This window comes from Phyllobates terribilis, unplaced genomic scaffold, assembly GCF_046119375.1.
Source record: "Phyllobates terribilis strain yellow unplaced genomic scaffold, ASM4611937v1 Scaffold_5__5_contigs__length_657084704, whole genome shotgun sequence".
Lineage (NCBI taxonomy): Eukaryota > Metazoa > Chordata > Amphibia > Anura > Dendrobatidae > Phyllobates > Phyllobates terribilis.
Genome location: NW_027362765.1, coordinates 15,461,110 through 15,473,216, shown reverse-complemented (window position 1 = coordinate 15,473,216; position 12,107 = coordinate 15,461,110). Strand labels below are relative to the sequence as shown.

The window sequence follows — 12,107 nt, the reverse complement described above, 5'->3', positions numbered from 1 at the left end:
CACGTGCTGTGACCACCAGCTATCTCAGAGACTCTTGCCCGCTCACCTGGGAGCGCATCTCCGTTACCTGCCTGCTTGCCAGCCCGGAGGTCCCGTTGTCACGTGCGGTGACCACCAGCTATTCCAGAGACTCTTGCCCGCTCACCTGGGAGCGCTTCTCCGTTACCTACCTGCCTGCCAGCCCGGAGGTTCCGCTGTCACGTGCCGTGACCACCTGCTATTCCAGAGACTCTCGCTTGCTCACCTGGGAGCACACATCTACCATCTGCCTGCTAGCCTACCCGGAGGCTCTGCCATCACAGGTCGTACCTACCCCTTACCCAGAGACTGCCCTGATCACTTGCCGTAACTCCCTGTCCGTTCACCCAGAGACTGCCACCCGCTCCCTTACAAGGGCCGCCCCCTTGTATAGTAGCTCAGAGGTTCCGCCTCCCGGACCCGTTACAAGCGCAAGTGCTCGCTACTTGAGTTTGCATCGGGTACTCAGGTATGCACCATGTACAGCGTGTGCTCGAGTGACATGCTCGAGTCCCTGCCCGCATGTTTCACGGATATTAGACACCCAAAAAAAAACATGCGGGGATCGCTCGTGCATGGCAGGCAATCCCCGCAAAGTTTTTTTGGCCGCGAAGCATATGGCACGGAGACTCGAGCATGTCACTCAAATACCCACGATACTCAATGCATACTCGAGCACCCGATGCAAACTCAAGTAGCGAGCACTTGCGCTCAACACTAGTCGCCATATCGTCATCTTTTTTTCTTACTTTTGAAAAAAATCCCCACCCCATCACAACCCTAACCCCAAACCCATCCCTAACCCTAACCCCAAACCCAGCCCTAACCCTAGTCCAACCCTAACCTGAGAGTTTATTTTTTACGCCGTTCCTCGTGCGGTATAAGTGATTAGACGACTTTATTCTTCGGGTCGGTGTGATTACAGCAATGCCAGAATCATATGGGGTTTTTATGACTGACAGCTGTCACACACTAAAAGACGCATTTTTTGTAAAATCTAGTTTTTGCATCGCCATATTTTGAGAGCTATAATTTTTCCAGATTTTGGCAGACAGTCTCTCGTTTTTTGCGGGATGAGTTGACGTTGTTATTGGTGCCATTTTCAGGCACGTGACATTTTTTGATCGCTTTCTATTCCGATTTTTGGGAGGCAGAATAAACTAAACAAAAACCAACAATTCAGGAATTGTTTTTTTTTTGTTTGTTTTTTATTCTGTTCCGCGTGTGGTCAAATTGATAAGGCAGCTTTATTCTTCGAGTCAGTACGTTTACAGCGGTACCACATTTATATAGTTTTTCTATGTTTTGCACTTTTACATAATAAAAGCAATTTTATAGAAAAAAATATTTTTTAGCATAGCTTTATTCTGAGAGCTATAACTTTTTTATTTTTCGGCTGATGGAGCTGTATGGTGGCTTGTTTTTTCCGGGACGAGATGACATTTTCAGCGGTACCATTTTTATTTATATTTGTCGTTTTGATCGCGTGTTATTCCATTTTTTGTTTGGCAGTATGGTGATAAAGCATTGTTTTTTGCTTCGTTTTTTTTTACAGTGTTCACTGACTTGGTTAACTAGTGGGACAGTTTTATAGGTCAGGTTGTTCCGGACGCGGCGATACCAAATATGTGTACTTTTATTGTTTTTTTTTTTAGATAATAATATTTATTGATGGGTACAATATATTTTTATTTTTGGTGGATTATATATATATATAGATAGATAGATAGATAGATAGAGATATATAGATATATATATATAGATAGATAGATAGATAGATAGAGATATATATATATATATATATATATATATATATATATATATATAAAATTATATTTTTGCAATTTTTTTATTCACTTTCTGATAGTTTTTATACTTTATTACTTTGTCCCACTATGGGACTTTCACTTTTTTTTCTCTGATCGCCTGAATGGCACAGGAATGCAGCACCATCCCTGTGCCATGCAGGCTGTCAGCGCTGGACAGGGAGAAGATTGTTTGGAGATGCACTGCGCATGTCCAAATAATCTTCCTGCTGTCTGGTGACCTGGATGTTGTCATGACGACATCAGGTTGTCATGGCAACATCCTGGAAGCCGCGGCAGATATTGCTGGAGGCCGGAAGAGGAGGTGAGTATCGGCGATCACCTCCCCTTGCCACCGCAATGCTGCGATCGACTTCGATCGCAGCATTGCGGGGGTTAATGTGCTGGGAGTGGTGCGAGACCGCTCCCTGCACATAGCCCTGGGTGTCAGCTGTGACAATCAGCTGACACCCGCCCGCGATCGCGCCCGCACAGCCTGTGTGCGGGCGAAATCGCCAGGGCGTACTAATACGTATCAGGTCCATAAGGCCCAGGGCACAGATACGTACTAATACGCCCTTGGTCGTAAAGGGGTTAAGGACCCTGGGATTTTCCGTTTTTTACTCCCTTTATTCCCAGAGCCATAGCGTTTTTATTTTTTGGGACGAGTTGTACTTTTGAACGACATTACTGGTTTTACCATATCGTGTACAGGAAAACGGGAAAAAAATTCCAAGTGCGGTGAAATTGCAAAAAAGTGCAATACCACAGATGTTTTTTTTTACCACTTTCACTGAATGCTAAAAGTGACCTGCCATTATTATTCTCCAGGCCATTACGAGTTTGTAAATACCAAAGATGTATAGGTTCTTTTTTATTTAAGTGGTGAAAAAAAATCCAAAGTTTGCTAAAAATAAAAATAAAATGGCGCCATTTTCCAAGACCCGTAGCGTCTCCATTTTTCGGGATCTGGGGCCGGGTGAGGGCTTATTTTTCGCACGCCGAGCTGAAGTTTTTATTGATACCATTTTGGGGTAGATCCGATGTTTTGATCGCCTGTTACTGCATTTTATTGCAAAGGTGCGGCAACCAAAAAACGTTATTCTGTAGTTTAGAATTTTTTTCTCATTACGCCATTTACCCATCGGATTAATTCTTTTTTTATATTGATAGATCGGGCGATTCTGAACGCGGTGATACCAAATATGTGTATGTGGTTTTTTTTATTATTATTTTATTTTGAATGGGGCGAAAGGGGGGTCATTTAAACTTTTTTATATATTTTTTTATTTTTTTTATATTTTTAAAAACATTTTTTTACACTTTTGATGAGCAGATCACCTCTATGTAGCAGAAATGCTCCAGTGCTATGAGCGCCGACCACTAGGTGGCGCTCATAGCGATCAGTACATGACAACCACTGGGGTCTGCTGCAGACCCAGAGTTGTCATGCTCACCCATCAGTGACCCGCGATCACGTGACAGGGTCACCGATGGCCGGGGTAAGTGACACGCTTCCGGCACGGTCCTGTTAGATGCCGCTGTCAGAGATTGACAGCGGCATTTAACATGTTAACAGCCGCGGGTGGATCGCGATTCCACCCGCGGCAGTTGCGGGTACATGTCAGCTGTATAAATCAGCTGACATGTGCCCGGTTCAGTGTGAGCTCAGCGCCAGAGCCCGCATTGAACAGGGGGTGATAGCCTGGTGCGTACTTTTACGCCCCAGGCTGTAAAGGGGTTAAACCTTTTTTTAAATAACTCTCATTAGTCCGATCATGCAACACACAAGCCTCTGATTGCTCAAGTGATGACTTTACTGTAGTGCCGTGTATTATCCCAGCCTGTCAGTGTAATACTAATGGCCCCACACACTTGAGAGAAGTGTTGGCTGAACGGTCATTTGGCAGACTGCTATCTCTCTCGACTCCATCATACACACAAATATTTAAGCTTTCCTGTCATCTGTATGAGAGAGTCGCCTCCGGACTCCTCTAGCGGAGGATTATCTACAGGAAGAACAAATGGATTAGCCTCTGAAATTCAGGATGCCAAATCTTTCTCTGCCCTGTCATCACCTTTCGGGAGGCCCCTAAATACATTATATAGTCGACCAAACCCTCCAAAATCAGTGCTTTCATGCAACTTTAATCTAATGTGTATGGGGGCATTAAAAGGTAACTTATTGGACGCTGCCTCTGGCCCGGCTTAGTAGGCTTTTGTACATTGCAGACCCAGACTCTATCATTAGGTATTTAAGTATCGTAGTAACTAGGCCACCCCATAATATCGAGTACTTGGGGGAGGAGGGGAATTGAGCAGATCTCTGTCAAACCTTCTTAGACGCCATGTTTGCTTTTATCAGCCACAAGCATTTAAACTGCCAGAGATTTTGTTGCAGCCACACCTGTGCCATCCCTGCGTTGTACATCTATGTTCTGGTGCACAAAAAGAGTAAATTTTTAAAAAAATAATGTTTAACGTGCTAAAAAATGTGTCGTCTGCGTTTTGCATGTTTTTTCTTTTTGCAAGAATTGTTGGTGCCGATTTTCTTTTGAAACATTTTAATATCTGCTTTTTTTCTGGTATTTTTCTTTTAGTAATATAGGAAAGCCTAAGGCCAGAAATAAACCCCATAAAACATTGTACATGTTGACTTTAGTATCTAATTATTTCTGTTTGCGGTGTTTGTGCAAACAAAAATACTTTTATAAAAGCTTCAAACTTCTGTGTATGAATCAGACATGAGATCTAACGTGATAGAAGATTACAGTCCAGGGAAGACGGGAAACATTCATATAGGCGGCCGGTGGTGATGTAGTCAGTGACGGACTCTGGCCAAATATGTTTCTAGAACCGTAGAAGAAGATGAAGATATTGTACTCATCATGAAGTAATTATTTCTCATGTCACGTGTAATAAATATCTCCTGCAGTATTACTAATGCCGATTCCAGTGTCGGTAAATGAGATGAGAATTAGCATTATGGACGATAAGTCTGAGAAGCGTATTCAGCTGCCGACTCCAAGGAAGAAACTGCTTGTTGTTTGTGGCCCAAAATATATAGATTTTATTACTAGATGTAAAGAAGAAAACTAAATACTGTAAAATAATAAATCTCATGTGTTTCCCCTTTTTATCTCCAGTAATTGTATTATTATTCCACAGGATTTTTATGATGTTACATCGGTTCATCTTTTTCTCATTCATGTCTCTACAATATCGGATCCCCTCAGCGAAGATCTTGTAGATAAGAGAATTTTCCTGCTATACCCTTCAAAGATAGATATGGACAGAGACAAGATGGCAGATAGGATATTACACCTCACCCTAGAGATCCTCTTCCGGCTTACTGGAGAGGTGAGAGATTCTGATGACATCACATTACATCATTCTTATCTATGGGAATAACAGATGGACAGAACTGGAAAGGTGAGGACTCTGGAAATGTCTGTAGTGAGATTTATTAATGTGTCTCTCCATAACCAGGATTACACAGTAGTGAAGAAGACCTCTAGTGACCGCTGTCAGGACCCTGTGTCTCAGGGATGGGAAAGACCCCTGAGCCCCATCATGAGGCCTCTACCTCCCCTGATGCATGAGGATATCAATGACCAGAAGATCCTAAAACTTACCTACAAGATGATTGAGCTGCTGACTGGAGAGGTGACACTGCTAGGAATGCTGGGACATTATACAGTAACGCTATGAAGGGACCAGGAGCATGACGGTATCATTATGTGTGTCAGGTTCTTATAAGGTGTCAGGATGTTGCCATCTATTTCTCCATGGAGGAGTGGGAGTATTTAGAAGAACACAAAAATTTGAACAAGGATGTTATGATGGAGGTTTTCCAGCCCCTCACATCACCAGGTAATAGACAGGACTAAATACACACGGCATATAATGATCTGTAGATAAAGAATGAATTCAGTCACTGTATGTGGTTCCACCAGAACTATCCAGTAAGAGGACAACACGAGAAAGATGTCCACATCCTCTTCTTCCACAGGACTGTAAACAAGAAGATCCCAATGTTCCTCAGGATCATCAGGTAGATGGAGAGAAGGTGTCATGAGATCTCCCCTATGATGTGTAGACTGCTGTGAAGATCTTGTGCTCAGTCTTGTTTTATCCCCCAGTATTATATGTTTTATACTTGTGTGTAATGAGAACGGTGGAGATGGCAGGATTAGAGCTGATCATAGATGGGACTTCTCCATCTGTCTGTGACTTTTACAATATTTGTTTCAGGATGAAGATCTGACCCATATTAATACTACAGAGACATATGTGAGGGGTGATGAGCAGTGTAAAGAGGAGATTCCTACATATGACTACCCAGGTGAGTAGTGCCCATTAAATACAGAGAAGTCACAGATTCTTCTCAGTCACCTGCTGTGGCTGCTTTATTAATTGTGTAATCCAGCTGTATCTCAACTGTGTGATCACTATTTTGCCTCTAGACCACAACATTCTCCTCCACCAAAAATTGTTCAAATGACTTTGGGCATTGAAAGTCCTTTTTTATTGTACTTACAACCTGGAGGATCCACCTACTCCCTGGGATTATAAGATGCTGACCATTACATGGGCAGATCTGTAAACTACAAAGCCAAATAACATTGTACGTAGAATGTGCTGACAAGTTGGAAAATCACTTAAAGATAAAAATTATGATGGGCCTGTAAGAGAAAGCTGAGGGTAATGATGCTGTTGGCTTCCTAGAACCCTGATATCTTATTGTATGAATCTACCTTCTCTCCCTTCTGTGCTGCTGAATGTGCTCATATGGTTCCTACAAGACCAGGTCCAGTCTTTCTGGCCAAACTTCAAACTTTATGATTGACAACATTAAATGTGCAGTAACGGCCAATTGTGAATTTCTGTATAATAACAACAGTTTCCCTTTATCCTGACTTTTCAATTTCTTTTAAAACTGACTAATATTTCTTCTTGAAACTCATCTGACAGAAAATATTGGCCCTTACTATAGTTTAGATTGCCAAGAGCTACCGAGCCCCATACTCCAATTACCCCAAAGAGGTTTCACCACTAGTTACTCATTTTTTGCTGATGAAGACTGTAGTTTGATCATTTCAGTAGATGTGTTATTGTCTATACTCACAGTTTTTGACTACAGTAGTTAGTGCCCAAAATACTCTGATTTAACCACTTCCCGCAGACAGTTTTATGTTCCTAATCAGGCCCATTTTTCAGATCTGACGTGTGTCACTTTATGTGGTGATAACTTTGGAATTCTTCACAAAGGATAATAGGAAAGAAATAGATATTACACATTATTTTCCAACTTCTCTTGAATCCAATAATACCCTACATACGGTTGTACACTACTGTCTGGGCATATGGCAGGTTAAGAAGGGAAGGAGCTACATTTAGCTATTTGAATGCTGATCTTGGTGGATTAGTTTGCAGACACAATGTATTCGGGGCACTGTTCGTGGTCACCTGGCAGCTCAAAACATGGCTAAAACTAACAGGCTGGGCACTATCTACTCCGTTTGCCAGATTTCAGGGATTGCTTTGCTTATCGCCCTCTACATGGATCTGGACTTCACAGAGAGACCCTTATTATGGATTTATTTACCCCTAGGCTTGGGCCTGCTTGTGTGTTACCTGCTGTTCTATGGTGTGAGATGACAAGAAGAATAGTCAGTCAGGTAGTTGGGTCAGAAACTGCGCGCCCAGAGCTTCTGGTTCCGACATCTTCTCCATTACTAGCGCCGCCTGCAGAATGAATAATGCGGCTCCTGGTGACAGAAGCTGATATCTCAGGAGCAGGTCCCAGAGGAGATGGAACACACCATTTGCAGAAGCCTTAATATGACATATTCTGCAGCGGTTTACATACATTAGGGCAGCATGGTGAAATCCCCATAAAGTGACTCCATTTTGGATTTTTTTCCCCTCATTTAATTAATCTATAGGAGTAGTAACTATTTTGTTTCCACCGGCACTTTTCAGAAATTAGCACGCAGTGGATGTTGGAGAGTGAAAATTACAAATATTCCATTTTATAACCCAACATCTAGTGCCCAGATTGTGCTCCAGGAGACACATACAGTAAATTAACTGGGTTCTTCTCACTATAGTAATGCCAAATAGATGGGTGCTAAATGTGGTTTGGGCACACTGCAAGGCTCAGAAGCGAGGGGGAGATCTGACTTTAGGAGATCAGATATTGCTGGATTGGTTTATGGAAACCATGTTGCTTTTTAAGAGCCTTTGAGACACTAATAACGTGGAAACCTCTATTTTTCCATTTAGAAATGATGGACCTGAGTGGGGGCTTGTTTGTGAGATAAGTAGAAGTTTTTATTGGTATTATTTTCACCTGCATAATATTGTTTGGTGGCTTTTTATTTCATATTTGGGAGGCAGAATAAACAATCAGTTGAAAACCACGCTTTACTGGTTCATCTTATGAGGTTTTCTATTAGATTGTGAACTCTGTCTTGGTGAATAATTCAATATATTTACATAACTTGCCATTTTTATGGACAGATTAAGTAGACATTTTAAAAATATAAAATTCAAGGATATTTTGTTTAAAATTAATAGATTTTTATCTTTACAGATAACTGTACCAGGAGATCAGAGGGACAGCTGACATCTTCAGTTTTTAAATCCGATAATCTTGAGATCCCACAGGATATTATTGAAATGAATGACATTACTCCAGATACACCATCATCCCTTCACAGCAAAGATCTGTCATCTGATCCTTTGAAACAGGTCCTAACTCCTGATTCATTACCAACAAATAAAGAAAATCAGTGTCACAAAATAAGCATTGAAAAACTTACTGCTCCTAAAGCAAAGAAAACATTTTTACGTTCAGAATATAGAAATAGTTTTCCTCTAGAAAAATCTTTTGCTAAACATCAAAAATTTCACACGGCCGAGAATAGATTTTCTTGTTCCAAGTGTGGGAAATGTTTTAAAAAAAAATCAGATCTTGTTAGACACCAGAGAACTCACACAGGGGAGAAGCCTTTTTCATGTTCAGAATGTGGGAAATGTTTTACAAAGAAATCAAATGTTGTTAAGCACCAGAGAACTCACACAGGGGAGAAGCCATTTTCATGTTCAGAATGTGAGAAATGTTTTTACCAGAAATCAGATTTAGTTAGTCACCAGAGAATTCACACAGGGGAGAAGCCTTTTTCCTGTTCAGAATGTGAGAAATGTTTTTGCCAGAAATCAGATTTAGTTATTCACCAGAGAATTCACACAGGGCAGAAGCCTTTTTCATGTTCAGAATGTGAGAAATGTTTTAACAACAAATCAAATTTTTTTAGGCACCGGAGAAGTCACACAGGGGAAAAGCCTTTTTCATGTTCAGAATGTGGGAAACGTTTTAACCAGAAATGCAGTCTTGTTATACACCTGAGAACTCACACAGGGGAGAAGCCTTTCTCATGTTCAGAATGTGGTAAACATTTTAAACAGAAATGCAGTCTTGTTATACACCAGAGAACTCACACAGGGGAGAAGCCTTTTTCATGTTCAAAATGTGGGAAATGTTTTAACCGCAAAGCACATCTTGATAGACACCAGAAAACCCACACAAGGGAGAAGCCTTTTTATGATCAGAATGTGGAAAATGTTTTGTGAAGAAATCCTCTCTTCTTAGTCACTAGAGCAGTCACACAGGGTAGATGCCATTTTTATATTCTTAATGTGGGAAATGTTTTCTTTGGAAATCAACTTTTATTAAACTTCAGAAAAGTTACACAGGGGAGAAACCTTTTTCCTGTTTCGAATGTTGGAAATGTTTTAACCGGCAATTGTATCTTAAAGGGGTGGTCCACTACTAGGACAACCCCTTTTTGTATTTTATGTTTGGCCTTGTTAAAATAAAAACACTCATACTCAGCTCCCATGTCGACGCCACTCCAGATGTGTCGCTACTCACGTTCCCGGGGCTCATGTGAAATCATTACATCACATGAGCCCTGCGCCTAATCAGTGCCGGCTTCAGTGTCCCCCCTTCGGACATATTGAACATCAACAACAAGCCAGTGTTTCGGCTCCTCTCTTGACTTTCTTGTGATATTCGATTTGTGTGAAGGTGAGGACAGTGACTCCAGCACTGATTGGGCTAACAGTTTACATGACATAACAACCTCACATGAGCCCCGGGAACGCACGTGCCGACACAATTGGAACGGCTCCTGCATAGGAGGTTTGTATAAGTGTTTTTCTTTTAATATGAATGTGACAATACAGCCTATAATCTTAATCAGCCAGACAATTAGATTTGTTAAGCCAAGAGAAATACACTATTGTGTTTGTTGACTTGTGAATGTATGTGTATTTCTGTGGCTGGTCAATAAGGACAGACCAGTACTTGTATAACCCTGAACGTTGTCTTCGCATTGATTCTGAAACAATGATGTTTATTTACAAGAGCCCTGCTTTACCAATTATGTAAATTGATTAGCTCAAACAATGAGACCTGAGTGAGCCCTGCACCTTTTATCTCTGACCTGTGACTGATGACCTTAGCCACATATGTAAATATAAAAAAGGGGTTTTCTATCCTGCTAAAAAGAGATTGGAAACTGAGGTTGGAAAGAGATTTTACAAAGAGAAAAAGATCAGACTTTCTCAGACCATCAGCTTGGAAGCATGGCTTTAACCAAAGAGACACAGATTTGGTTTCTACATAATTCTGGCCTAAGAATATACGGCCCTGACTGGAAAGATATAGATCAGTTAAACACCAAAGCAAAATAACCAGAAGGGGGCCAATAGACAGAGACAACCATAAAAAAACAACCTTTTTTAGGGTTTTTTTTTCTTTATGGTTGTCTCCAAAGATATAGATCTGCTCTGTTGACCATCAGAGAGCCCATGGATATGTTTGGGGTTGCCAGGTGGGACCCTCTGGTCGCCTGGAACCCATGGAGACATTTGGAGAAGCCAGATTTGGAGCAGCTGGTCAGCTGTCACCATGGAAACTCTCGGAGAGGCCAGGGTGGGAACTTCGGGTCTCCTGGCCTTGTACCTCGATGGACTGCTAGCTTCCTAAGCTTGCCGCTACCTTTTCTCTGTGGGGGCCCGCCAGAAGCGGGGGGCCACTGGTTGAGGTAGTTGGCCCTGGAAGACCCAAAGTCGCAGCTGTTCTATCCCAGGTGAGCCAGCGGAAGGGTGAGACTGTGTAATGTTGTACCATCTTGGTTATTTGCTGGGACTGTTCTGTGTTTGCCTGCTTTGTGGTTCAATAAAGTATTGCAACACTGTTTTACCATAACCCTGTGTTGTCTGAGTAGTATTACGCCCACGGAAGACCCTGTGTCTTCACAAGGACCAAATATGAGGAATGAGAAGGGGTTGTCCATGTGGATAACCCGTTTAAACATAAAAAATCCCATACGAAGAGAAGTAATTATCATACATACAGCGTAAAAAATGAATTACTTGCAAATCATATTTTGTTGACCATCAAGAATAATTGGCAAAGTACTAGAGGGGAGATGTGTAAAACTGAGGTTGTTAGCTTCAGTAATATAAACCTAGGAAAAATAATCCAGCACACAAACTGCTGAGAGAAGTTAATCAGCCATGTTTACTAGTAGAATGATTGAACAGCTGTAGAATGGGCGGAGTTCAGAGGATAAATACCCAGTTTTCTAGAGCAGTGTGTGGGGATGGGCCTGGAGGTGAAAGCTCTGGAGCTGTATTGTCATGTGAAGGAAAGCTAAACCTTGTGTTGTTTGTTCCTGAAGTGGGCGGTTACCCGTAGCAACAAGGACTGTGCCATAAGTTATGTTTTGCTTTTCCTGTTAGGCCAGAAAAGACTGTGTTTGTTTTGCTAATATTGCCACGGTTTATGCAGTACCTTTAATAAACTAGCTTAAGATTTAAAGAGACAGTGTTCCTGTGTCTACCTCTTTATACAGCCGAGTGAGCCGATCTACCACATGTTATTGACAAATTGTACAAAAACTTACAACAGACAGTTAAAATAATTAATTAAGAAAGGCAAACTACTATATAACTTACTATATTTCTTGAACTATAGGACACACTTTTAGAAAGAAAAAATCTTGTTAATAAGTGGGTGCAAAAAAAAAGGAGCATGGACCGCACCTCCAAAAATCATACATTTGATCTAATGCCTCTCGGCAAAAATATATATAACTGAACATGAGGTTCTTAGTTTAACATTCTGATCAGACTGTATGAAGCCCACTGCCACGTCACGGCAAACCTCGTAGTGGGTCCTAACATTTCCTACCTGAACGGGAGCGGAGC

At 41.5% G+C, this 12,107-nt stretch overlaps 1 protein-coding gene across 3 annotated transcripts in view; it reads left to right on the top strand.

The window, feature by feature from the left end:
• LOC141270554 (uncharacterized) overlaps window positions 1-11,566 on the top strand; it is a 41,006-nt gene extending 29,440 nt beyond the window's left edge. For 2 of the 3 annotated variants that reach the window (XM_073680621.1, XM_073680623.1), the window contains 6 exons: window positions 4,992-5,183; window positions 5,313-5,489; window positions 5,573-5,696; window positions 5,780-5,877; window positions 6,078-6,168; window positions 8,422-11,566. In XM_073680621.1, the coding sequence (XP_073536722.1) occupies window positions 5,112-5,183; window positions 5,313-5,489; window positions 5,573-5,696; window positions 5,780-5,877; window positions 6,078-6,168; window positions 8,422-9,461 (1,602 nt within the window). In that variant the 5' untranslated portion in view covers window positions 4,992-5,111 and the 3' untranslated portion in view covers window positions 9,462-11,566. The remainder of the gene's footprint in view (window positions 1-4,991; window positions 5,184-5,312; window positions 5,490-5,572; window positions 5,697-5,779; window positions 5,878-6,077; window positions 6,169-8,421) is intronic. The other variant, XM_073680622.1, reaches the window with a different exon arrangement.
• Window positions 11,567-12,107: the final 541 nt, after the last annotated feature.